General features: G+C 46.2%; 1 protein-coding gene across 1 annotated transcript; it reads left to right on the top strand.

The window, feature by feature from the left end:
* The first annotated feature begins 4867 nt into the window (after positions 1–4867).
* Positions 4868–7446, top strand: LOC116574505 (BMP-2-inducible protein kinase-like). The gene is given in 3 exon segments (XM_032315271.1): positions 4868–6075; positions 6077–6340; positions 6343–7446. Coding segments are annotated over 3 exon segments (1875 nt in total). The 5' UTR covers positions 4868–5082; the 3' UTR covers positions 6961–7446.
* The last annotated feature ends 19964 nt before the right edge of the window (positions 7447–27410 follow it).

Raw genomic sequence — 27410 nt, 5'->3', positions numbered from 1 at the left:
CCCTGAGAACTGCAGCTCTCTGATATTAAAGGGGCCCTTGATTCACCCTAACCTTTTCTTAAGCAAGAGATGAAATGGGAATTTCAAGCTCCTGCACAGAAGTGCTCTCTCTGGACAACTGAGATAGTGACTGTAAAAATATATTCCTGGGAGTGAGTGTGGGTTAGAGAACTCTGTCTTGGAAAAAGAGGGAACCATTTATTACCTCTTTTGCTTCCAAAGGGCAGTGGTGTCGTAGGATGCCAGAAGAAAAGTAGCAGCTCTTGAGTGTTCTGGCTGAGACTGAACCAGGGAACTGGAAGATAGTCTAAAGACAAATACTCAAGTCTAAATAAAGCCAGAAATGCCCACTGGAGATGACCTGGGTGAAATGATCTTGGGTGAAGTTGGGGAGGTGCCCGTGTTCATCACAGGTAGACAAACTGACAAGCGGGAAAACAATGATAGAAAACGGGCTCTCTGGTTCTTAATCTCAAGCCCAACTGAATTTAAACGCAGCTTTGCACTTGTCAGCTATAGAGGGTCACAGGGACAAACTTGAAAGCCAAGGCACAGGCTGGTGGGTTTATCGTGACATTCCCACCTCTCACTCTTTGTGTTTCTGCTTCAATGAGACCGCTCCTGATGCTGTAAGTTACATAAGAAGAAAATATGCCAGCCCACAAAGGAGCTCGCAGTTTAGTGGGGTCGTATAGACAATCAATAACCTGGAAGGTTGGAAAGAGAACAGGGAAATGTTGAGGGTGGTTCGTGTTGCTATCCTCTGCGTCCACACTCATCTTGGCTCTTGGGTTTAGTCTCTGCCCTGGAATCTGCCCTTCCTTGGGAGGGATTCTTTGTCTTTCTATCAGGACACCCACTTCCTGGAAGTTTCAGGTGATCCTCAGCAACCACTTAGGGGACTCCCTGTTCTCTGCTTACCCACTAGCACTGTTCCATCTGTGATCTGTGACACCAGCCTCCCATTCTCATACTGACCTCCTCCTTCTAGCCCTTTTACTTCTTTTACTACTGCTACCTTTATTCTCCCATCTCATCACTCCATATGGTCCCTAGACAAGTCCTGTTCTCTGAGTCGTCAGCTGCCCTGTGGTTTCAGTTCCTTCCCTACCCACCCGGAGCCCACATTCATTAGTCCCTCCATTCGAACCTTCCTGTGGCTTGAGATGCCTCTCCTTTCTAGTTTTCTCATGTGCACTTGTTGAAAGTACTCTTTAAAGGTTTTTCTTCCTTTGTTTATCTTTGTCTATCTAGTCTATCAAGCTTTCCTTTGGCCCTTTACTTTTCTTCCTCTGTACACTCTCAAGGTGACCTTCTAGAGAAGACTTGCATTCTGACACTCCCGAGTCCTTGATTCTCCTCTGCTAACTTGTCTGTAATCAGGAGCTATGGCCTAGTTTGTATTGTCTCCTAAAGGCCCATGTAAACCTGCACTGATTCATAGGCCTGGGCTTGGATTGAGGGACGCGAAAGGGGTCTCTCAGTTATTGGGTCGTTAATGACCTGAGCTTCTGTTGCTTTGTGGTTTTTATGAGCCACGCTCATTTGATATACGTCACCACTGGTTAGTGGATCCCATTTTAATTCCACCTTTTTTTACAAACACATCCAAGAAAGCAATGAGAAACCTAAAACGTGCATCAGAACATGTCTCCACTCTTCTGGAATACTGACCTTACACCATATGCTACGATAAACAGATTGGCCATGTTCACTGCTCTTTCCTACTGGTGATAAGGGGAACTGACATGGGCTTGGCAAAGCCCCCCAGATTCACTAAAAGGAATCACAATCAAACATGCTATGTCTGAGCCCAAAGAGGAAAGCGATTCTATAGGAATGAGGACAGACGTGAAACCTGGTATACCAGACCCTGAAAAGTACTTCATTTCTCATGGAGAGTATCCTAGGATCCTCCGGGAGTTTTGACTTCTGTGGTCTCTGTCTGCCCACCAAAGGTGCCAGACAGAGAAAACAATGCCTGGTTTGTAGTTCTAACAACAGTGGCAGCATGTTCCTGACTTTGTGAAGAGAAAATGAGTTCATGCCATAGGAATAAAAAGAAAGAAAGAAAGAAAGAAAGAAAGAAAGAAAGAAAGAAAGAAAGAAAAGAAAAGATGTGAAAAATTAATTTTGTTGCTCAGTTTTTAGTTCTCAAGTATGAATAAAAAGATGAAGGTGATTTTTCTAAAACCTCCTACTGGAATATTAATTTCAGTCATGAAAAATAGCTCTGAAACAGAGATACTATTTTAGGTGAGGTGGTTTTTTTCCCACTGATTTTTTTTTTTTTAATTTCAAGCTTATGGAGAAATGAATAGAAGAGTTTGATGAACACCTGGGTATTCTTCACCTGATTTCACCAATTTTTAACATGTGATGGTAGACTCGGTGGTTAATGTCTTTTGATAGTATTGGCAGTTTTGTGTTCATTTATGATTTAAACAATTTAAAGACAAATGTTTATTGAGAACAAACCCATAGGGACCAGACACTGCTCCATGCCCAGAGATACACTGGTGACAAGGACACACAAAATCCCCATCCTCATGGAACTTAGGTTCATCTTATAGGGAAAACAGACAGAAAATTAATGAATATAACATGAATGCAATGTAATTTATGGTAGTAATAACTTAACTGATTCAGTTTTAAATGCCTATAAGCCAATTGGCTAATTTATGGAATTTGATCATGCTATTCAAAATGTCTGTGACTCTTTCGTAGAATGCAATCATAGGGTCAGAAGCCCACGCAGGACCAGCAAACACAGGGTCTGTTGACCACCAGGCCCAGCTGACACGTCCTTTGAGAAGTTTGCCTGAGAAGGGCAGACTAAGGGTTAGTCTGGGGGTGGAGGGGGACTTGGGAGACTCTACCCAGTGTGGAAGTGGACCCCACCTTCACACTGGGTGCTCCGGAAGTGCAGTGGGGGTGGCAGTGAAGAGGAAGTTATGTGTAGGGAGGGCGGCCGAGGGGGATGGGACACAACCCAAGACCCCATGGCTCTGAGAAAGTGCAAGAGACTGGGAACCAGAGTGAGGAGGGGGAGTAGCTTTTGCCCTCTATAGAAGGGAGAGGAAGGGAGACCAGCTGGGAGTGGCCAGTAGCTGCCCTGACTTGGGGATAAGAGTTTTGAGAGTTTCTAACCATCTTCTTCACAAACCTGGAGGTGAGGAAGTCAGCTGAGGTTAGGAACAGAGGAGAAAGCTTGGAATGTTCCCTGTAAAGAATTTGAGAGTGAGGTGACGGGATTTCTTTTTTGATTGAATCTGCATGTGTCATTTTAGAAACTCCCACCCGCATTTTGTCAGAAGGGAATCAAAAATACAAACCCCCGCTCCCCCTCCCTCCAGCCTCCATCACAAGTTGCAACGAGGTGGGGGGGGCGGTCTGTTCTTGTTCGAAATATAAATGGGTGGCTTTGCAGCCCTGGCCTGCCTTTCAGACTGCTGGGTCCCCTAGCAAGGAGGGGACTAACAGATAGTTGGGTATCCGGGCTCACCAGACGGCAGGTCAGTGCCAGTCCCTAAAGTGGGCAGGGAATGAACATAGTTCCTCAGTGGGGCAGGGACTGCCTTCTGCTTTCAAGTAGAACGGTGAGGTCCCTGGAGCCTTCTGCCCTGCGGCAGTGAAAGTTGTAGCTTATTAGAAAGGGAAAGACCTGAATGAATATTGAGTACAGCCCATGCAAATGCTTAATTAGAATGAGTTTTAAAAATCTTACTGTAGCCAGCTGGGTCAAATGTATGAGAAAGGCTGTATTTATCACCTCCTCCAGTCCCAGGTAGCTCATTAAGAAGAAAGTGAAGGGTTCTAAATTTTACCAGCCCCTCTTGCAACAACGCTCTGTGGATTGATCGCTCAAAACATTTCCGTTTAATTTACAGCAAAACCTTCCCTTTTAACTCATGTGTAAGGGGCTGAGGGGAGAGGAGATGGGCTGGTGGTGATGGATGTGTGGACGAGGAAAGGAAAAAGAAGGGAACTGGCTTTTTTAGTGATCTACAATGGACAGACATTCTATGTCTCCATCCTAGTTTTCCCTTGCAACAACCCTACACGGTAGCAGACTCTCCCCTACCACTCTCCTTGCCTGGTTCTCCTGGAAATGTCCTGCTTTACAAAAGGGTCAGACAGTTTTATAAGTTGCTTGAAAATCCAGAGATAATAAGAGAAGGATCTTCCTGTCCCCAAAGACAACTTTTTTTTTAACTAACTGTGTCACATGGAATCCCAGAGTTGAAAATTTGGTCTTAAGAAAAACAGTATATGTATGATCTTCTGGTTCACACTGATGGGAAATGCTCTCAGTCAATAAAGATACATGGGGTGGGGGTATGTGGGTGGCTGTGCAGCTTAGTCATTTAAGTGTCCAACTCTTGGTTTTGGCTCAAGTCTTGGTCTTGGGTGGTGGGATTGAGCCCCATGTCAGGCTGCACACTCAGTGAGGAATCTGCTTCTCTCTCTCTCTAACCCCCCCGCCCCTCCTTCCATTCACATTCTCTATCTCAAATAAATAAATCTTAAAAAAATAAATAAAGAGAGAGCGGTTGGCAGCGGCGCCGCACAGCCAACGGCCGCGAGTGGCGGGCGGCGTCGGTCCGGCTGCGGCGGCGCCGCGGGCTGCGGTCTGGGGGCGCGCGGCCGCAGAGGTCCAGCCCACTCCCCGCCGGCCCGGCCGCCCCGCCCCTTCCCCGTCTCCCTCCCCGGCGCTGCCCCCTCGCCGGCTCGCGCTCCGACGCGTCGAGGGGCGGCTGGGGCGCCCGGGGCGCTCGCGGAGGCGGCGGCGTCGCCCCCGCGCCCGGTCCCGCCCCCTCGCGCCCCGCCCCGGCCCCGGCCCCGCCCTCTCCGCCGCGCTCTGCGGGAGCCGGGCAGCTGCAGCGGAGCCGCGGAGCGGGCGGCGGGGCCGGCGCGGTGCGCTCGCGCGCGGGATGTGAGGCCGCCGGGCCGCAGCGCGCACGGACGCTCGCACGGGCGAGGGCGGCGACCCCTCGCGGACGGCCGGCCGCGCGCCGGGCCGCGGACCCGCTCCCGCGCTCGCCCTCGCGCGCCCCGCGCCCCCAGCGCGCCGGCGGGACCATGAAGAAGTTCTCGCGGATGCCCAAGTCGGAGGGCGGCGGCGGCGGCGCGGCGGGGAGCTCGGCCGGCGGGCCCGGGGCCGGCTCCGGCGGCGGCGGCTCGTCCGTGGGGGTCCGCGTGTTCGCCGTCGGCCGCTACCAGGTCACCCTGGAGGAGTCGCTGGCCGAAGGTGGATTCTCCACGGTTTTCCTGGTGCGGACACATGGTGGAATCCGCCATGCATTGAAACGAATGTATGTGAATAGCATGCCAGACCTCAACATTTGTAAAAGGGAAATTACAATTATGAAAGAGCTGTCTGGTCACAAAAATATTGTGAGTTATTTGGACTGTGCTGTTAATTCAATAAGTGATAATGTATGGGAAGTGCTTATCTTAATGGAATATTGTCGAGCCGGACAGGTAGTGAATCAGATGAATAAGAAGCTGCAGACAGGTTTTACGGAGGCAGAAGTGCTGCAGATACTCTGTGATACCTGCGAAGCTGTCGCAAGATTGCATCAGTGCAAGACTCCAATAATTCACCGGGATTTGAAGGTAGAAAATATTTTGTTGAATGATAGTGGAAACTATGTACTTTGTGACTTTGGCAGTGCCACGAATAAATTTCTTAATCCGCAAAAAGATGGAGTTAATCTAGTAGAAGAAGAAATTAAAAAAGCCCCTGAAATGATCAACCTTTATGGAGGGAAACCCATCACCACCAAGGCTGATATCTGGGCACTGGGGTGTTTACTGTATAAACTTTGTTTCTTCACTCTTCCTTTTGGTGAGAGTCAGGTTGCTATCTGTGATGGCAGCTTCACCATCCCAGACGATTCTCGCTACTCCCAGAATATACATTGCTTGATAAGGTTCATGCTGGAACCAGATCCAGAGCGCAGACCTGACATATTTCAAGTGTCCTATTTTGCATTTAAATTTGCCAAAAAGGATTGTCCAGTTTCCAACATCAATAATTCTTCTGTTCCTTCCGCTCTTCCTGAACCGATCGATGACTGCTAGTGAAGCAGCTTCTAGGAAAAGCCAAATAAAAGCCAGAATAACAGATACCATTGGACCAACAGAAACCTCAATTGCACCAAGACAGAGACCAAAGGCCATCTCCACTCCTGCCACTCCCAGTGTGCTGACCATTCAGAGTTCAGCAACCCCTGTGAAAGTCCCCGCTCCTGGTGAATTCGGGAACCACAGACCAAAAGGAGCCCTGAGACCCGGCTGTGGCCCCGAGCTGGCGCTGGGTCAGGGCCGCCGCAGCAGCCGCCGCAGCAGCCCCCGCAGCAGCACCGCGTCCTGCAGCAGTTGCAGCAGGGAGACTGGAGGCTGCAGCAGCTCCACCTCCAGCCCCGGCCCCCGCAGCCGCCGCCGCAGCTCCTCCAGGACGCCTACGGGCAGCAGTATCAGCACGCAGCGAGGCAGCAGCAGATGCTCCAGCAACAGGTTTTGCTGCATTCCGTGTATCAGCCGCAACCTTCTGCATCACAGTATCCTGCAATGGTGCAGCAGTACCAGCAGGCGCTCCTGCAGCAGCAGGTGCGAGCTCAGCGTCCGCAGCCCCAGCCCCAGGCTTCACCCGAGTTTCTCACGTCCCCTCAGGAGTTCCCGCCAGCCTTAGTTTCCTACACTTCTTCCCTCCCGGCTCAGGTTGGAACCATAGTGGACTCCTCTTATAGTGCCAACAGGTCAGTTGCTGATAAAGAGGCAGTTGCTCATCTTCCAAGTCAGAGGAACGTCAGTAACCCACCTGACATGTCGGGGTGGAACCCTTTCGGAGACGATAATTTCTCCAAGTTAACGGAAGAGGAACTGTTGGACAGAGAATTTGACCTTCTGAGATCAAGTAAGGGACACTTGAAGGCTTATTTTGCTTCACAGTAAAATCACAGCTCTATAATTATTCAGCAAGGCCAAAGACTGTTTTGAGGTGGTAAATAGAAAATTCTTTTTGCGCATTTGAGGGCAAAAATCAGGCCGTCTTTTACGTATACTGTCGAACTATGTTGCGTTCTTTTGAAATCAATTGCTTGATTAAACCCAGGATTGCTAGTAACATGCTGATTCCTAGCACTTAAATACTGCATATCTTTGAATGTTAAATTCGGAATATCTCTAAAACATGGAAAATTGATACTTAAATGAAAAGGGAGATATCCGAATCTTGCTTACTAATCATTTTGCAGCTCTCTTTTCTTGCACACGCAGTAGAAGACACTGTGGGTCTGAGATGCCCTTTGAAAGTGCCTGAAAGAAAACATGGGCTACTACATTATGTTAATGTTCTGTAATGCCCTTTTAATGAGTGCTGACATAAAAGGGCTGCTTTGTTGTCCTGATATGGCAAAAGTTAAATAAATTATTTTCCACTTTGAAAAAAAAAAAATAAATAAATAAATAAATAAATAAAGACACATAGGGTATCTGCTATGCCTCAAGCGTCCTGCTGGATTGGTTGGTATTTGGGGTTGAGTAAGATATATTCCCACCTGTAGGAGCCCAGAGAGCCCCAAATATATGTCATCCCCTCCGTGGAGCCATTGCTGTGCTATGAAGGGACAAGAAGAATAATGTGAATCTCTGCCTTTGAAAGAGAAGACATTCAGGCAGAGTTGTCTAAGAAGAAGCCAACACCTTACATGCCTGTCAGCGTAGATGTTAGAGCATGTGGGACAGGTACATGCTCCAGGGCGACGAGCAAAGTGGGAGATGACAGAGGCCCAGCTGCTGGGAGAGGGTTTCTGTAGAAAGAGGCATGACTGGATAATATATCTAGTGGGGCCAGGAAGGGCTCCCGCTAAAGTGGTTTCCCCTCCGGGGTCATTCACTTGATGTAATGGAAAAATAACACTTGGTGATCTTGCCCTGACTCGGCTCCTCACCACTGGATGGCCCTGACAAAGTAGCTAATGCCTTTGACCTAGGCTTTGTTCTCTGTCTTTCTTATCTATGAGCTGAGAGGAATGTGGAGTGTGATAGGCTTTTCTTTCTTTCTTTTTTTTTTTTTTAACCCCATGGCTCTTTGGCCCAGAAGGAACCACAGATTCATCCTCCAAGGGTCTCTTGGAGGACACAAGTTCATTTGACTTCATGGCTATGCTACACATAAAGTCAAGGGATCTCCCAGGACTTAATGCAGAAAGATAAAACATGAGACACAAAAATGAGATGAAAGTTAAAACAGGTAGAGGATGCATCCAGGTTATCCAACATCTGTCTAACAGGCATTTCCACTAAAGAAGATGGAGGTGATGGCGTGTCTGGGTGGCTCAGTCAGTTAAGCATCCACCTTCAGATCAGGTCATGATCCCAGGGTCCTGGGATAGAGCCCTGAATCAGGTTCCCTGCTCAGTAGGGCGTCTGTTTGTCCCACTCCCTTTGTCCCTCCCCTGGGTCATGTTCATTCTCTCTGTATCAAGTAAATAAATAAAATCTTTAAGAAAAAAAAAAGAAGATGGATGTGAAACAAAAGTCACTAAGAAAAGAACATTTCCTGAGATAAACAAGCATAGGAGTTTTCACATTGAGAGGATTCACTGAAAACCAAACAATTTTAATGAAATATCCCCCCCCCCATTCACTCTCATTCTAGTAAAACTACAGGACTTCAATAATGGGGAAATAGTTCGAAAACTCCCTAGCAGGATGAAAGCAAGGGATTTAATAAAAACAAGACTAAAATTGCCACCAAAAAATTCCTTCAATGTTCTGAAAGTTATTTTGAGTTTAGGATTGTATCTCCAGTCCAGTGATCAAAGAAAGGATATCCAAGAGCCCAGTAAATGTATGAATAGGTCCTCAACATCTCTACTTAATGCAAACCAAAGCCACAATGGGGATGCCCTTGGGGATGATGGAAAGTAAGAGCTGTCGCTACCGAGTGTCAGTGAAGTGGGTTGACTGCAAATCCTATCCTTTGCTGGTAGAATGGGAATGGTTCAACCATGTTGGAAAACTGACTGTATCTACTCTCTATCCAAGAGATGTCCACAAAAAGGCATATGCATGAATGTTCATAGCACACTCATTCGTAATAGCCAAACCCTGGAAACAGTCCAAATGTCCATCGACAGGAGAATGGATACACACCTTACTACCAAGCAGTTTTAAAAACACACACTACTGGTACACACAACAACATGGAATAATCTCATAGCTAATACACTGAATGAAAGAAGACAAATATGGAGTAGAAATCAGTCAATTTTTGTGACTTCAGAACAGGCAGAACAAATTCATGGCAAGAGAAACCACAATAGTTTTCTGAATTGATGAGGCAATTGCTTTGACCCAGGAGGGAACTTTCCGGATAATGAAAATGTTCTCTATCTTAATATGGGTGGTGGTCCCATACAAAAGTTCATCCTACTATATGCACTTAAAGTCTTTTTTCCTTACAATGTATGAATTATGCCATAATAACCCCCAAAATGAAAGCAAAAAGAAATTGTCAAACAAATGGGAGTAAATGATAGATATTTGGGGTATGCAAGGATTCAGATAAAGTTGCACATTTTTACAAACTATTACAAACAAAATTATTCATGGACACACACCAGCAAAATAAAAAATGAATCAAAGATGGAGAATGACATGGGAAAATATGCAGTAGTCACTGAATTAGATACGGATCAAAGAAAACCATTTCAACTTGATGCTTGGATGGTTCTTCTTTAAGAGGCAAGACTCTGTTGGCAAAAAATTCTATTTCCTTTCCTAGACATCCAATAACACTTTCATTTATGCAATGGTCTTTATAGTGTAATATTATAGATCTATCTATGCAATTTTGATGTTTAAAATCAACTTAAGGGGCGCCTGGGTGGCTCAGTGGGTTAAGCCGCTGCCTTCGACTCAGGTCATGATCTCGCGTCCCGGGATCGAGTCCCACATCGGGCTCTCTGCTCAGCAGGGAGCCTGCTTCCTCCTCTCTCTCCCTCTGCCTGCTTCTCTGCCTGCTTGTGATCTCTGTCTGTCAAATAAATAAATAAAATCTTTAAAATAAAATAAAATAAAATAAAATCAACTTAAAGATGAAGTATGAATGACGTATTTAGTCACAAAACCAAATGTGTAAAGTTTGTAAGCCTGGAGGATGTAAAGTTGATATAACTAACTGTACGTACTTCTTATTCCCTAAGTCTGTAAGTCTATAGATAAAATCTTAGGTAAATGAATCAAGAAATTGGGGCTTATGTATATTATATAAATTCATACAGGCGATTAAATATTATGAAGAATAAAAATAGCGCCATAACAAAATTGAGACAGAGAGGAGATGGTGAGAAGTAGTATAAGGTAAATCCCTTATCTTTCAAAGCAGATTGTCTGCAGATACTATTCTCAATCTGTGGACAATCTGCTTTGAAAGATAAGAAACAGAGCTATAAGGAATGATCATAAAAGCTTTAGAAAATAAGGCAAGAGGAAAAAAAGACAGTCAACTTCCCCGGAATGAGTCCAGAGAGGGAATTATAAGGACAGAGGCATTTACATTTTATTTTGTTTATGCCCTCCCATATGTTTAATTATGTTGAGTATATTCTAGACTATTTTGGGAAGGAAGGGGAGGGAGGGAGAGAGAGGAAGCAGGCAAAGAAGGAGGGAGGAAGGAGGGAGAAGAGAGGGGACAGGGATGGTGATGGGGCGGGCAACGACAGGGAGGAAGGCAGACAGACAGACCACACCTTTTCTGCCTGAGGAGCCCCAAGATGAAGTGCTAGGGTGGCAGAAGTGGGTCAGCTGAGCTGGAAACTAGGGTTTCTTAGAAAGGCATTGAAATGATCATTTGGGTGGAAAGGCAGAAACATACATATTCTTCTGCCTACAATGATTCGTGATGAAGGAAGCAGAAGAATTTCAGGCTCAGGAATCTGAGAATTGAGATACCAGAAGAGATCGACTTTCCAGTCCGAAGGGTAAAGAACTCTGCCTTACCTCTGGGGAGCAGTTTTCTGTAGATGAGGCGAATCTCTAACGTCCTCTTCAGTTCAGACAATACTTTCAGGAATTAGACACCATCTGAGAAAATAGAGTCCCTCAATAAGCCCCCCAACCCCGCATTCATTCTATAGAGACTTACAGAGCCCCACTCTGGCCAGCACTGTACAGCCTTGGAATAAATAGTGAGAACCCCTCCTCCCCCTGCCCGCCACGGCAGTTTCTCTTCTCCTGGAGTATGCAGTGGGGGAGAAGGGCCGGGCATGAGCCAGGGTAATCTCAGTGAGAATGGAAATAAGACCAAAGGAGTTTATGCACATGAAGGAAGCCAAAACACGTGAGCATGGGAGCCAGATAGGACCTGGTTTCAAAGCCTGGCTTAGCCTCTTACTAGTGAGCTGACCTCAGTTTCCTACCTGTAAAATGGGCACAATAGTTGTAAAGAGCTGAGAACAAGGTCAGTCAGGCTCATAGTAAGTGCTTCAAGAGGGTCAAGATATATGGGTGAGGCTACTCAGGACACGTGGAAGGACCATGAAGGAGCACAGCTCAGGGTCAAGTGCTATCAGCCAAGGCTTGGAAACCCAAAGAGGGAACAATCAAATCAGGTCCAAAAGTCTCCATGGCAAGGTGCATCGCCCCCAGCCTTGCTTTCAGATAAGCCAGCTGGAGCCAGAAACTGCTCCAAGGTAGACTGGCCAGAGCAGTAAAATGGTATGGGAGGAGCTCTCCTGCCCCTGGGCCTCATCATCCTTTGCCTTGTTGATGTGCTCCCCACTGCTGGTCCTTTCTCGACACCCTACTGCCCGCCTCCTGTTTCCAGGCCACAGAGACTATGCCTCTTCCAGTTGAGCTCTGGGACCCCCCCACTGCTACAGGCCAGGCTGCGGAGGTACCTAAGCTCCAAGTAGACAAACTAGGGGCTCAGAAGCAGAGGATGGGAAGGGGCTGTGATGATGTAGAGCTGCTCTGGAGAGCTGGTCCCAGATCACCACACAGCGAAGGCGAGCTTTTGTCAAGATCAGGATGGTGCCTGTGCCTGTCTTGCTCAGGAGCCCATATTTCTACAGTTGAGTTGGGCTGGCTTGTGAGACATTCACCTCTCCTTGCAACACTGTTAGTGTCTTCCCGTTCAGAACCATCTCTTCTGTTCAACAGCCTCAGTCCCCAGTCTGAGTCCTGACAGTGTGGTGCCTGGGCATGTAGCCTTTGAAGTATAGGGCTGGCATTGAAGGCTACAGTCCTAGGTCTGCACCTTTGCTTCACCTGAGGCCATATACCTGCGGGCTTCCTTGACACCATGCCAGTTCTCATCTTCAGATCCTTGTGCTCTCACCCTTTTCCAGGTGGGGCTCAGCAACTTGCAGATCCCTCCCCTCCCCTCCATGAGCTGTGTGTGGTCCCTTCTCAGACTTATCTAATGCCACCTTCTTCCAGGGTAGGGGTACTACCAGGAGAATCAGCCTGTGTTCTTGGCCTTGCTCTAGACCTAGCTGAGGTGTCCCTTGAGATTTTTATTATCTGGTTCCTTTCACCCAACCCTTCACGGAGGCCCAAGCAACATCTTAATTCAAGAAGCATCTCCTTCAGACTTCTCTAAGTATCTTCCAGTTCCAGGAGGGATTTTCCCCTTCTGGGTGGCAGGCTGTCCTCTGACACCATTTCCTGCTTTCCCTATATACTACATCTTATGGCAATACTCCATGTTGACATGGCCAATGGCCAATGCTTGTTCATCTCATATAAATAGAAGCTTTTGAATTTAGAACTTTTCTGCATCAATGAAGTCTGGCTTTCAAGACTACTGTTTCTTTTCTGAAGAATCTCTAATTGGAGTCTCAAAATGAGTAAGGATTTCTTTCTTCAAGGTGGTATCCACCTTCTCCCCCTACTGCCAATAGGGGGAAATACCTATGTGGTAGAAATACCTTATGTGGTAGAAATAACACATCAATATAATATGATAAAAGTGCACACACTCTCTTCCCATGACACAAATTAATTAAAAACCAATCAATTAGCAGTTAAAATGAGAGTGCTACTTTCTAGATCCTAGACCCAAGAGGGCAGGTGAGCCCACTTAGGTATCAGTCTGTGGATTCCTTTCTCCTTTGGGAGGAGCTGAAGGAGAACTGCCTTTGTAACATAGTAGGTCCTCGTATCCAGGGTTTTGCTTTGTGTGATTTCAGTTAGCTGTGGTCAACCATGGTTCAGAAGCAGACAGTCCTCCTTCTGAGTCAGAAAGTCACAATGCCCACATAATTGACCTTGCTTGGTCTCATTAGTAGGCATTTTGCCATCTTACATCATCAAGGGAAGAAGGGTGAGTGCAGTACAATAATGTATTTAGAGAGAGGGAGACCACATTCATTTAACTTTTTGTATATTGTTATTATATTTTATTATTAATTATTGTTAATCTTTTCATGTGCCTCTTGTATAAATTGAAGTTTATCATAGGTATGTATGTACAGGAAAAACACATAGTGTAAAGGGGGTCTGGTTCTATCCTTGGTTCCAGGCATCCACTGGGGGTGCTGGAAGTCACCCGGGGTGATAAGAGGGAACTGTTGCATATAATAAGGTCATTGTCATTGTCGGGAGAGAGCTCTGAGATGCAGTGGCAGGCATAGACAGAACCTTGATGCTAAGTGAGACCAGCCATGGAAAGCAGAGCTAAGTTAACCAGTGTCTGCCCCAAAAGGGAGGCCGCTGCAACAAAACTGCTCTTTCCTGTATGACACGGATATGGCATTTGGACAAGATGCTAGCAAAAAGTAGTAATTCTGGGAGAGGGTTCTGGATGACGATAAGGTTGGAAATGGGTTTAGCGGGTAAGAGGCGCTCCAGTGCCTCTGCTTTGTTCTGTAAGCCCTGCTGGCATCTGAGGGTCAAGATTCCTCTAATGCAAGAGGCCAAGAGGAAAGAGAACTCATCAGATTTCTCCAGACTGTGGATGGTGAGGTTCTGAGAAGTGTAAGCACAGGTGGGTGGCCCTCAGAAGACAGAGAGAGAGCCTGGCGGGCATCAGCCTGAGCCAGCTGGGCCACTGGTTGGCTGAGGAGGAAGTCGCTCATAGGCTGGCTCCCCCTCTGCCCACAAACAAGCCTTTCCTTGCAGGGAGACTGTCACACTGACTAAGCCTTGAGAGAGCACCGAGGGCCAGAGGGCCTGAGCCATGGACAGCCCTCCACAGCGTCCACAGCTGCCTACCTTTCCTTGTGTGGCTCCTCCTGGAGGGTGGTAGGCAGGTGTCCCTAAGTCAGAAGTGACACAACTGTGGTTCTGACAGGATGAGGGGTCCATGAGAGGGACAAGTAGGACCCAGACAGGGAATGCTTGGGGGACACAAGGGCTGCTGCTTGCCCAGGACTTTGGAGGCTTGAATGAAGGGCTCACACCCAGGGTCTGAGTAAAAGCCAGTGCCCTCCAAGTCAGCCTGACCTTCCATTACTGCCCCATCTGCATGTTTTATGCTCATTTATGACATCAGACTCTGCTTGTGTGGCCCAGAACTTGCAGACTCCCTCACAAGTCCAGCCCATGCCTTGTGGGGTAGAAGCTTGACTTGGGGGCTCTGACCTTGATACTCCTTGATCAGGCTGCCTTCTTACTTATCTTCTCTCAACACCACTGATATGACCCTGGAGGTCAGGGAGCTGTATCTGAACATGAGTGTTTGGTCAATCCCGTGACCTGGGGGCACGTCTGACCGACTTGTTTGTTTGGTCACTCCCACAATGAATGTTCCCCGTACATACTATTACTGCATCGATGTGGTCCCAATGGTAACTTTCGGTGGGGAAGTAGGATAGCTTCTCAAAGTGATTTTTTAACTGACAAAAGTCCATGGAATAAAACTGTTGAAGGCACAAGAAAGCAGCTTTGTAAGTTGAGAAAACCAAAGTCAAGATTCCATTACTTTGTATTAATGTAAAATTTTACTTTTCATGGTACATGAAAAATAAAACCAAAACCTTAGGGGCTTTGGCATAATTCAGCTGACCTGACATTGCAACTGTGCTATCCTGAGAAGAAAACTTCTTTTCCCACATTCTAGCGAAGCTCTGCTTGTAGAGCGTTGGCTCTAAGAGGTTCTGACACCTGATTTCTAATGTGTGAGATGGTGGAAGAAGGGGGTTTCAGCACACATCCAAGGAATGCTTCACAGCACCAGCTGAGTGTCCAACGGTTCAACTCAGTTCTGACACTATCTACCTGGGAGCAGCATTGGATTCCATGCATTGAGGACTAAATCCCAGGAGACTTCCCTTCATTTCAGATGTGCCAATCACAACTCCAGGTTCTGATGGTTCGGCTGTAAGTCAGAGGGCCCATGACCCCCTCCTTGAGTTTGATTCATTTGCTAGAGCTGCTAGAGTGGCATGCAAAACTCAGAGAAACATTTTACTTACTAGATTAAAAGGCTATAAATCAAGAATAGCCACATGGACCACATGGACCTTGCCCTCTAAACATAGGGCAAGGTATAGGGAAAGCCATGCTCTATTTGAGCCTAGCACTGCCTCCAAAGCTTTCAAGCCGGAAGCTCTCCAGACCTTATCCTTTTCGGGGTTTATGGAAGGTTCATTAGATAGGCATGATTGTTAAATCATTGCCCATTAGTGATTGATTCAACCTCCAGCCCCTCTCCCTTCCCAGAGATCAAGGGGAGGGACTGAAATTTCCAACCCTCTAACCCCTTGGTCTGTTTCTCTGGGAACTGGCTCTCATCCTTAGGCACATTCCCAAAGTGTCCTCATTAGCGTAACAAAAGACACCTGCTGGGGCCCTCTTAGGAAATTCCAAGGATTTTAGGAGCTCTGTGCCAGAACCAGAGGAAGACCCATTGTATATTTCCTACTGGAGATCACAGTATCACTGCTGCCTAGATCAGTGGATCTAATCCACAGAAGCTTCACATCCAAATATCTGTGATGAGTATGGCTCCAAACTGATGCTTCTTCTAAGGAAGGACCTTGACACTCTTGGTCAGGGCACCATACTCCTCAGAGTCCGGATGGCTCCCAGGATGTGTCTGTTTGTGCATTCTAAGAGCAAGCAGCCCAGAGGTAGGAAAATCAATCTGCCTCTAAACAGTGAATACAACCCACTCTGTGGGTGCCTGTCTCTCTCCCTCTTTTCAAAAAACCGTTTCAAGAAGTTCTGCGAGGAGCCAACAGTGGGGCAAGGGGTTTGGAAGATACATCTTTGTTCCAAGGGGTACCTTCCTTTTGCTGCAGAACATTGAGCACCAGACCCAGATGAATATAAATCCTGAAAGCAAAATCTATTCCTGAGCCATGGCTGGGTGTCCTCAAGTGGGCAAGGCCAGATTCCTGGGCCATTAAGAGATTCCTTGCCATTAAGAGTCTCACTCCTTGTGTACCCTACCCTTCAAAGGCAACAAGAGTAGGTTACCTTGAAGGCCACAGGTTACTTCACAGACCAATAGGGCCACATGCTTGTCGGTAGAGAGGGAGTTTTTGGGACATGGTCATGGCCTCTTTCACTTCCAGACAGCAATGACATTGGGTTCATTTCATGCGGCAGCTCAAATGGTTGGTAGTAAATGGAGCACTGAGTTCATGTGGGGGCCCCTGGATGGAGAGATGAGTCTTGTCTTCAGGGGGCAGAGAAAGGAGGTATGGGAGACAGGGCTGCTCACTATTCATCTGCATTGGCTAAGATGCAGGTATGTGACAGAGACCCAGAAGAACACCGGCTTAAACAAGGAAGAAGTGTATTACTGTCTCTCAGAAAAGCCTGAGCTAGTGTGGTGGCTGCTCTGCAGAGCCCTGGGGACCCAGTGGCTGTTTGTCCCACACGCCTTCCCTGGGCTCACTGCCAGGTCCATTCCTCTGGGGCCTGTAGCAGGGATGCTCATGAGAAGCTGTGTGATGCCTTTGAAGGGAGCCTGTCTTGGGTGGCAGAATGTGTCTCTGATGTAAAAATCTGAGAAAAGATGATAAACTGCCCTTAGTAGGCTTTGTTTAATTAGAGATGAAGGGTTGGATAATAGGAATCTGAATCTTTTCTGGTGCCTCAGGAAGCAAAGTGATAAAAGGTGAATTAGCAACTGTAGATAAAATGCATTTTAATTCGTTTTATGTTCACCCAACCAGGGCCAGAACCTGAAGGAGCCAAATATGTAACCGTAAAGTAAAGTTCAATCATCCAGAATCCTGGTCCCTAGTCCGCTCCAGACTGTCATTGGAAAATTCTCTGATAGAGAGTACAACAGGAGACTCACAGGCCTAGTTTTAAATTTTGGTTGTCTGAATTGCTATCTGTTTGGGCAAATAGTAAAGTGTTGTTCTCTTTTACCTCACCGCAGATTGGTGGGAGCATTCAATGAAATGCAAGTGCCTGGTCTCACTTGGTATAAAGTGTTCCACTAATACCCACTGTTACCTCAACCGAGGAAACCCCTGGGCTCAATCTCCTTTATCTTCTGCATATTCAGCAGCCTGCTGGAAGGTACTAGGCTCCTAAAAAAAAACAATCCAAAGAGCCCTAAGTAGATACTTTCTGACTCTAAGAAAAATTCACCCATGTTCAAGTAGTCTGACAATATATATTTGTTACTTTATTTTTGTCATTTAAAAACTTAAAAAGATTCACAAGTAAGCACATGAAAAGATGTCCAACATTAAGGAAACATAAGTTAAAGACATAGAGAGATATTACTACACACTGACCAGAAAAACTAAATAAAAAATAAAAAATAGTGACAACACCAGGGGCGCCTGGGTGGTGACTCAGTCGTTAAGGGACTGCCTTTGGCTCAGGTCATGATCCCAGTGTCCTGGGATCGAGCCCCACATCAGGCTCTCTGCACAGTAGGGGGCCTGCTTCCCCCTCTCTCTCTCTGCCTGCCTCTTTGCCTACTTGTGATCTCTGTCTGTCAAATGAATAAATAAAATCTTAAAAAAAAAATAGTGACAACACCAAATGCTGTCAAGGATGCAAAGAAATTAGATCACTTAGATATCACTGGTGGGAATGCACAATGGCACAACCATTTTGAAAAACAGTGTAGCAGTTTCTTTTAAAACTTAAAATGGGGGGGGGGGCACCTGAGTGGCGCAGTGGGTTAAAGCCTCTGCCTTCAGCTCAGGTCATGATCCCAGGGTCCTGGGATCGAACCCCACATCGGGAATCTCTGCTCAGCAGGGAGCCTGTTTCCTCCTCTCTCTCTGCCTGCCTCTCTGCCTACTTGTGATTTCCATCTGTCAAATAAAGAAATAAAATCTTAAAAAAATACCACAATGTTATAAAAAATTAAAAAAATAAAAATAAATAAAAATAAAACTTAAAATGGATTGCCGGGTGACTTAGCAGTTGTACTCCTATGGCATTTATCTCAGAGAAATGAAAACTTATGTACTAAATACAATGTACAAAAGTGTTTATAGCAGCATTATTCAATATAGCCCCAAACTAGAAACTGCCCAAGATGTTCTTCAACAGGGAATGTTTAAACTAATGATTAAAGTAAACAGTCATGTCGTGGAATACGATACAGCAATAAAAGGCAGGAGCAATTGATAAACACAACAGCCAGGGTGTATCTCAAGGCAACTGACTGAATGAAAACAACCAATCCAAAGTGTTGTTTATTGTGTGATTCATTTATACCATGTTCTTTTTTTTTTTTTAAAGATTTTATTTATTTATTTGACGGAGAGAGATCACAAGCAGGCAGAGAGGCAGGCAGAGAGAGAGGAGGAAGCAGGCTCCCTGATGAGCAGAGAGCCTGATGCGGGGCTCGATTCCAGGACCCTGAGATCATGACCTGAGCCGAAGGCAGCGGCTTAACCACTGAGCCACCCAGGCGCCCCTATACCATGTTCTTGAAACAACAAAACTACAGAGATGGAGAACAGATCACTGGTGTCAGAAGTGAGGGATGGATAGGGGAGGGAATCATTATAAAGGGGGCCCTGTGGTGATTGAATAGCCCCTGATCTTGATTGTGGCGGTGGTTACATTAAACTACATGTGTGATTAAATTGCACAGGACTCCACGCATACACAGACACACAGACACACACGCAAGTGTATGTGTAATTGGAGAAATCCAAAACAACTCTGTGGATTGTACAAATGTCAACTTCCTGGGTTTTATCTTGTTGCACAAGATGTTAACTTTGGGGAAGACTGGAGGAAAGACGCATGGAACTTCCCTGTACAATTCTTTGTAGTTGTTTTTTTTTTTTAAATCTATGATTATTTCAAAATAAAGACTTAAAAGACTTCTTTTTTTTTTTAAAGATTTTATTTATTTATTTGAGGGATAGAAAACAGAGTGAAAGAAAAGGCACAAAAGATGTCTTGCAGTGTCAGAAAGCAAGAAAGTGTTTAAAAAAATGTACACTAATAGTAGTATGTCAGGGCACACAGCAGCCAACAGAAAGAGCTCTCAATGGCCAAACCTGGAGCAGTGTGGACAAGAAAATAAATAAAATAGTTTTGTATTATGACTTGAAGTATAAAATAAATACCCATGAGTTTGTACTAATATAGACAAATGACTGAAAAATAAATAAATGGAGAGAAGAGACAAACCTCTCTAGTAGGACAATTCTAAATAATTTATGTAGATACTCCACCTCAAGGAGTTAAAATATAATTCTTTCCTTAAGTGTGGATTTTGCATAGTGACTTCTTGCAAAGGGTAACGTATGGAATGGGAGAAAAAGAGTAACTTTGCAGTAGAGAAATCTAACAAACACTCCCTCAGCCCAGTGATCAAGTGCGATAGAGACAGTGATAAATCATGGATGTGCCCTTGCAATGGTGTGAGGTGAATGCCTCCTTCCTCTGTGGTCTTCATCCCCAGTCTAATCATGAGAAAAATCAGACAAATTCCAAAAGACGGACATTTTACAAAATACTGACCAACACTCCTAAACCATAAAGGTCATTGGAAGCAAGGAAGAGTCTGAGAAGCTTTCACAGCAAAGAGGAGCCTAAGGAGAGAAGCCAACCGAATGCAATGTGTAATTCGGGAATAGAGGAGGGTCATTGGGTACAAACTAAGGGAATCTGAATGAATCATGAACTTCAGTTAATAATAATGAGTCCATACTGATCCATTAATCCTAACAGATGCACCACACCAGTGTAAGATGTTAATAATAGGGAAAACCGTGGGAGGGGGATATGGGAGCTCTCTGTACTATCTCCTCAGTTTTTGTGTGTATGTGTGTGTGTGTGTTTTGTAAATCTGAAAACTGTTCTTTAAAAAAGATGAAGTGTATTTCCAAATAAAAGTTTTAAAAAATTAAAGATTTGATATATAGTTTTTGAGCAACTACTGTGAAGCAGGCACTTTCATAATGATTGTATGGTTGAAACCATCCTGATGGTGGGGATGTTAGCATTCACTGTGTCACTGAAGGAGACCTTAAAACTCGGTAAGATCAGTTTTTTAAGATCCCCCAGTTGGTAAGTAGTTAAACCGGAATGTGTGCTCAGTCTTCTGACTTTCATCCCATGCCATTTCCCATTAAGCCACCCAAAGATTTGAGGGAAAACTGGTTATTCAGTTATGGTGTTGAGACCAGTTACCAGAATGTTGTATGAACCAGAGCTCCCCATTCCTCGGTCATGCGTAGCTTTGTCATTCCTCCAGGACTCAGCACAATTCCCTAGTCTTTGCATAAGCAAGTTCTTTTTTTTTAAATTTTTTATTTTTTATAAACATATATTTTTATCCCCAGGGGTACAGGTCTGTGAATTGCCAGGTTTACACACTTCACAGCACTCACCATAGCACATATCCTCCCCAATGTCCATAACCCCACCCCCCTTCTCCGAACCCCCCTCCCCCCAGCAACCCTCAGTTTGTTTTGTGAGATTAAGAGTCACTTATGGTTTGTCTCCCTCCCAATCCCAACTTGTTTCATTTATTCTTCTCCTACCCACTTAAGCCCCCATGTTGCATCACCACTTCCTCATATCAGTGAGATCATATGATAGTTGTCTTTCTCTGCTTGACTTATTTCGCTAAGCATGATACGCTCTAGTTCCATCCATGTTGTCGCAAATGGCAAGATTTCATTTCTTTTGATGGCTGCATAGTATTCCATTGTGTATATATACCACATCTTCTTTATCCATTCATCTGTTGATGGACATCTAGGTTCTTTCCATAGTTTGGCTATTGTGGACATTGCTGCTATAAACATTCGGGTGCACGTGCCCTTTTGGATCACTACGTTTGTATCTTTAGGGTAAATACCCAGTAGTGAAATTGCTGGGTCATAGGGCAGTTCTATTTTCAACATTTTGAGGAACCTCTGCATAAGCAAGTTCTAATTTTCACGTCCACTCAGGATGGTAGGAATTGTTTGTTCCATGTTAAGGAAGGAGAAACAGACTCAGAGAGGTGAAATAACCTGCTCAAAGTCACTCGGCTATAGTGGATCAGGATTCAAACACAAAGCTTGCACTCTTCCCTGTAACCAGCCCCTTGAATGCCCAGCATGGCCCTATTGAGGAACGTCAGACAATCTCAGAAGTAGCCATGATTCCTTAGTCTTTTCTCTGGATGCTCTTTGTTTTGCAGGGACTAGTAGTAAGTAAGGACTCAGTTTCATCTAATGAGCAAAATCTTTGGACTATTTTTGTGAAAGGGACAAGGAAAAAGAGTAGATCACTGCCATTACAGTGGCATTACAGAATCCCTCTTATAAGTCCACATTATAAACCACAATGGCAAAATATTGCACAGCCACCCCACTGTCCCCATGCCTGCTTTGACGGCAGACATGATTAATCAATCTGGAGCTCTTGTCAGCAGAGCCTGGACTCAGCCTGACAAGCCCTCCAGGCAGCCACTACTGATCCTCAGAGCCAATCCTGAGATGAAAGCCCTTTCCTACCCAGCTATAGGCACTGCCACATTTGTACGCTTACATTTTTTGACATTTGAAAAACAGGATGAGATGATGCACAAGCCACACTGGCAGCCAATGCTATAGTCACAACACAAAATTATTTCTTCAGCCTTTAATTAGGATGTGTCATCCCAACCCCATTCCTGATGCAATGTGCCTGTGCTGTGGGAAGGGAAAAACTGCCAAATGTCTGGTCTGCAGTGTCTTGATACCCCAGTGTCTCCTCTGGGCAAAACCAGGAAGCCAGTGGGAGTCCAGTGGGCTCAGTGGGCCAGCCACCCACAGGAAGAATCACCAGGGTTTATCCTTGATAGAAGACTCTGGCAACTGTAAGAAGTGGTGCCTGCAGGATGAGGTTTTATGTTTTGTTCCAGATTGTGACCCAGTACTTGTAATGGCAGCAATGACAACAGAAAGCAGTAGCCTACAGGCTCAGGAATAAGCCAGAAAATTGCCTTGTGATCCCTTCCCACTTGCTGACCCAATCAGGCCCCGGGGATCCATAACAACGGGAAGCCTAGGGTGTTGATCACAGACAGTACATATTATTCTAAAATACGCAACCAAATTACCCAAGACTAGTGCTAATGGGAATTTGCCAACCCTGATGAAAGCTAAGAAGAAAACCATTAGTCTGTACCATAGCACTTCTAAGGAGCTCACAAATTGCATGTTAGCTTAACTCATGTTTACTAGCATTTTTGTTTTCCTTTGTAGCCATGTTTCTTCCTTTGGTGGGTTCCCACAGCTCAGGACTGAGGGACCACATGGCCCCACATATAATAAACACAGGAAGTGCTCTCTGCTACATGAATGAGTGTGAGAATATTTCCCACAGACAGAGGGCTGGCCAGGTGTTTGAGGACATAATGTCCTACCTTCTTTTCATTCTTAAAGATGTCACCACTATTCTGTCACAGTCCTGTGTCCTTGGGACACAAAGAACATACAGCCATTCCCCCCTACTACACATGTGTATGCACACACACATACGTGCACACACACGGCTACTGGGGCACTGAATTTTCTTGATCAATTGAAGGGAAGAAGCAGGTGGACAGAGATGGGCCCCTGCATTCTCCATGCCCTTCTGGGAGAAGATATGGTTCACCAAGAGCCTAAGGTTCACCTAGAAACCTATTCAGTTTCTCTGCAGACTGGACAAGTCCTGCACATGCTTGTCAATACTCTGAGAACGTGATCACCTGTGATGTTGGCCGTTCAGTGAAAGATAGCAGAAACCTGAGTGGCAGGGGACATCGGTGTTCTGTTGTCCTTCTGGGTTCCTGCCCTCTCCAGACTGAGAACTACAACAGGCTCTGTGGAAAGGACACGCCTCCTCAGAATACACCTGTCTTCCATACTTTCTAAAGATACCATGTCATCAATTTGTCACCATCCAAAGTGGACCATTTATTAATAAAGTTTTGTATTGGTCCACCTCAGAGATCATGTTATAACCCAGAGGTGGTTGCCATAGGCTGGGCACCAGCTTCAGGTCCAAGGTCCATCCATTCATTTATTTATTCACTCAACAAGTATTTATTGAGCACCTATTATGTGCTAGGTACTGGAACTTCACCAACAGTTAAGAGACACTGTTCCATTCTCACAGAACTTGGTGGCCCAATCAGTTGTAGCCAGCATAGCAGAAGTCATTTTGATTGACACATGCCATGATGCACTGGGGGGAAAATTACCCATGGCCACTTTCCTCAAAGGAGATCATGACCAAGGCAGGGGTTTCCGGCTCATGAGCATCTCACCTGGACAGCCACAAGGAAGGCTCTCTGCTTTCCTCTCTACCTACTCTAGAAAACCAGGATGCTATGATGACCTAGGGAAGGTAGGTCTTTGGAGTCTCAAAGCCTTGGCCCCAAATCCCAGCTCCCCCCTTTCAATCCGCATGCCCTTGGACAAGCCACCTGGCTTCTTTAAGTTTCATTTTCCTTGTCTGAGAAGTGAGGGGTGACAACCACAGCTCCTGAATCAGGTTGAGAACTGAAGGAATTAACAAAGGCACTAACAGATAGTAAGCTTCCATAAATGTCAGCTTTCATGTCTGCAGTCAAATGGGTGAGTACCTGGTCTTCACATATTCCTGGGTATGAGCCATAGAAGTACAGTGGGCAGTATCCAGGGAGCGAGGCAGGCTATGAGGTAGCAGGAGGCACAGGTAGGGCTCAGAATGTCCTATTGCTCTTTCTTGTAGCTGCTTGATGGCTCCTGGAGACAGCAACCCAAGGGGCCTTGTACTCTAATAGCTCTAATGGTAGAGAGCTGAAAATCCAGACCATAGGAGAAAATACAGAAGCACAGCTCCCCGAAACTGCATTCAAGCAACCACCCAAAGCCAATGTTTATATAGAAGTATACAGTGACCAGCAAGCAAGACCTTGGGGGCTGTGTTTTAACACAAGACCGCTGACTTAACAAACAGATATTTGTTAATATTTGGATTTTACTTCTGGTGTCAGAAATGAAAATAATTAGATTTGCATTTTATAGTGAAGGCACAAACAACTCATTTTTATCCTATGGAAACATACCACCCACATGAAAAGTCAAGATAGTTTCCAAATCATTTTGCTGTCTCTGTTTGTAGAGCACTCTTTCTGGAACACACCATAGCAGGCACGGGACAGAATGACCCCAATGCCTCTAGGTCATCGAAAGCCAAAAGCAAGGATGCCGTGTGTTTTGTTTCACTCGCGGACCTGTGGTCTGTGCAGAGGGGATCTGACCCTCTGCCCCACAGCTCTGGTCAGCTCTGTGCCAGGATCCTGGGCCCCTGATCTGGTTCAGCATCCTGGGACATTCACAGGGGACAGCCACCTCCCTCCCCTCTCCACCATTCGCTGGTCTGAGCAAGCAGTGTCACAGTGTTCCCTAACAGGTGTCTGTGCCCACAGCACTTACCATGGCCATGACCAAAGCAGCCACATCCGTGAGGGGCCTCGGCAGAGAGGGGAAAAGCAAGAAGAGAGCTGAGTCTAGCCACAGATTTCAGAAGAAGAACCGGCTCTCCTTCTGCCCACTCTTGCCCTCCTACACTATTTTGGCAGCTGGCAAGCCCGAAAGCACAGCGTGTGAAGTTCAAATCTGGGTCTGCACTGTCAGCTCCAGCCTGGGAAGCCAAACGGCGAGAGCACGCTCTGAGATGCGGGCTGCTTTACAAAGCACCAGTCCAGTGTGCCTGGGCTCTGGGACAGATGAATGCTGACGGTCGTGTGGCCCAGAGTCTCAGGCAGGAGACAGGCGACCTGGGGTGCTCGGAAGTCCCTCCCAGAGACCTGCCCTCAGAAAAGTCGGGCCAGGAGTTAAAGTCAGCACCCGACAGGGCTGCAGCAAGGGCCCTCCATCAGGGTGCCCCACGCCAGCCACAGAATACTGCAGTCCCCCTGGAGGGCAACTTCTCCCACATGGGCAGGTGGGCTCCTGACGCTCTTACACACATTCACTGGACAGTGGCTGAGTTTGTGCCACATGAGGCGGGGCAAGAGGAAACTGCTCAAATGCCTGACGTTTGATAGGCACATGCTTACAGACCTCGTAGTGATGGGATATTCTTCTGCATAAGCCAGTAAATGAACTTGGCACACTAAACTGAATAGCTCTTATTATTCTGAGAAATCACTGTCCTTATTTGGTGACCACATTCCAGACACAGAGGCCAATTCTGGGCTGCTGATCCTGATAGCCTCAGATGTTCCTGAAAGCCCTTTCTTCCTTGGGCATGACTCAGGGCCCACCCCCTGAGTCGGTGGAGCCCTTCCCCTCCCCCTAAACAGAGAGGTCCCTCCTCCATTGATTGTCACACGTCAGCAGGTCTAAAACCCAACCGGTTCCCTCTCCGTATTAAAACGGCCTCCTGGGCATGGTTTAGGAAGAAGTACCCTCGTAGTAAATCAGGTCTTTCACCACAGATACTAAATAATGAATGTTATTCAGTGTGAAAATGACAGCAATTCTTCACCTGTCAGATTAAAAGGGCACAGAAAAGAGGGGTTTAAAAATAGCACTGACACTCAGGGTGTGGTGGGGACAGCTGGGAGCCCGAGAGCCGCTGTCTGGCAGTCAGGGAGGCGGCAGGAGGGAGACAGCCGGGCACGGTCCGAGAAGTTCGGGAGCTCCTTGGGGCCCCAGGACTCCTCTGTGAGAACTGAAGGACTTTCTCCTTGGATGCCCTGGCCTTGGGACAAGGTCTTGCTGCCGGACTTCAACTGCAGCCCATTCTGATTCACTCCCACAATAAGTCAAAAACAGAGAGGGCTTCACTGCACACAGCGCGATGGAAGTCTCTGGATTTCAGCTTCCCACGAGCTCATTCGGAGACCCTTTGTAAATTGAGGGGTTGGAAGAGGGTCCTGGGTGGGCAGCATAATGGAAAGAGCACAGGGTCTGTGGTCAGAAGACCTGGAATTGAACTAGATCGTACAATAACTTTCTGCACAGCCCCGGGGGTTGGAGGGAGTTGGGGAGGAGATGTTATCCTGGCCTCAGGGAGCCTCGGCTTTACTAAGTCCATTCGGAGGATGGGATTCCTCCCCGCATGGGGGGTTTCATGAGATATTCTACACGAACCACCTGTTTGAGGATCTAAATGAGTATAAGTTCTGTTCTGACTAGCTTTAGCACTCTGGCTACAACGCTGTATGGCTGCCTGTGTTCTTCTAGCCCTGTCTATCTGCCCAAAGGCTCTGCGTTGGTTTCCACCTTTACCATTTCTCTAGCTTAGACAATCACCAGCCCGTGAGGGTGGTGGCTGTTTCTCTTACCATCACTGTTACCCAGTGATTGGAACGGACCCCAGTGCCCAGGAATTGTTTACTTTATATTCAGTGATCTGCTCCTCCCTAAATAATCTTGTTTTTAAGAAAACAAAGGTACAGAGTCGAAAAAAAAAAAAAAGATTGATTCAGTCAGCGGTCAGGTTACTTACTGGTTGGCAGCTGGAGGGGCATAAACAAAACTTCTACTTTAGTGGACCTTCATAGTTATTGCCTAACGATTTACTAACAATCCTGCTTTCCATCCGTTATCAGGCCCACCCAAGCCCGGCATGCTTCAGGGAATCAGGGCTTCCTCAGTGGACCAGTGCTCCCTCATTTGTAGCTGCAGCTGAGTTGCACGGGAAGGACTGGGGCGGCTTCCAGAAAGCCAGACCCCCAACCTCTGACCCTCAAACCTTCACTAACCAGTCTAGCCCTTCTTCCTACATCCTGCTTTCAGAGAGGAAAAGAAGGTGAACATCTGGTCGCATATAAATTACTATGTTGACAATATATCTGGTTATTGTGTTAATTAGAACACTTAAAAATTCTCAAGAGAAGGTGTGTGGTTAGATCCCAAATCCTCAGCTCAGACTGAGGCCCTGGAGTGGAATCAAGAACGGTTCTTAAACAGGCCTTGACTCTGGTCCCTGAAAGACTCTGGCTCATCCACCCAAAGACTGCAGACCTGCTTCCAGCATGTCATTCTTTCTCC

The sequence above is a fragment of the Mustela erminea genome, chromosome 15, assembly GCF_009829155.1.
Source record: "Mustela erminea isolate mMusErm1 chromosome 15, mMusErm1.Pri, whole genome shotgun sequence".
In the NCBI taxonomy this organism is placed as follows: Eukaryota; Metazoa; Chordata; class Mammalia; order Carnivora; family Mustelidae; genus Mustela; species Mustela erminea.
This window is presented reverse-complemented; position numbering and strand designations above follow the sequence as displayed.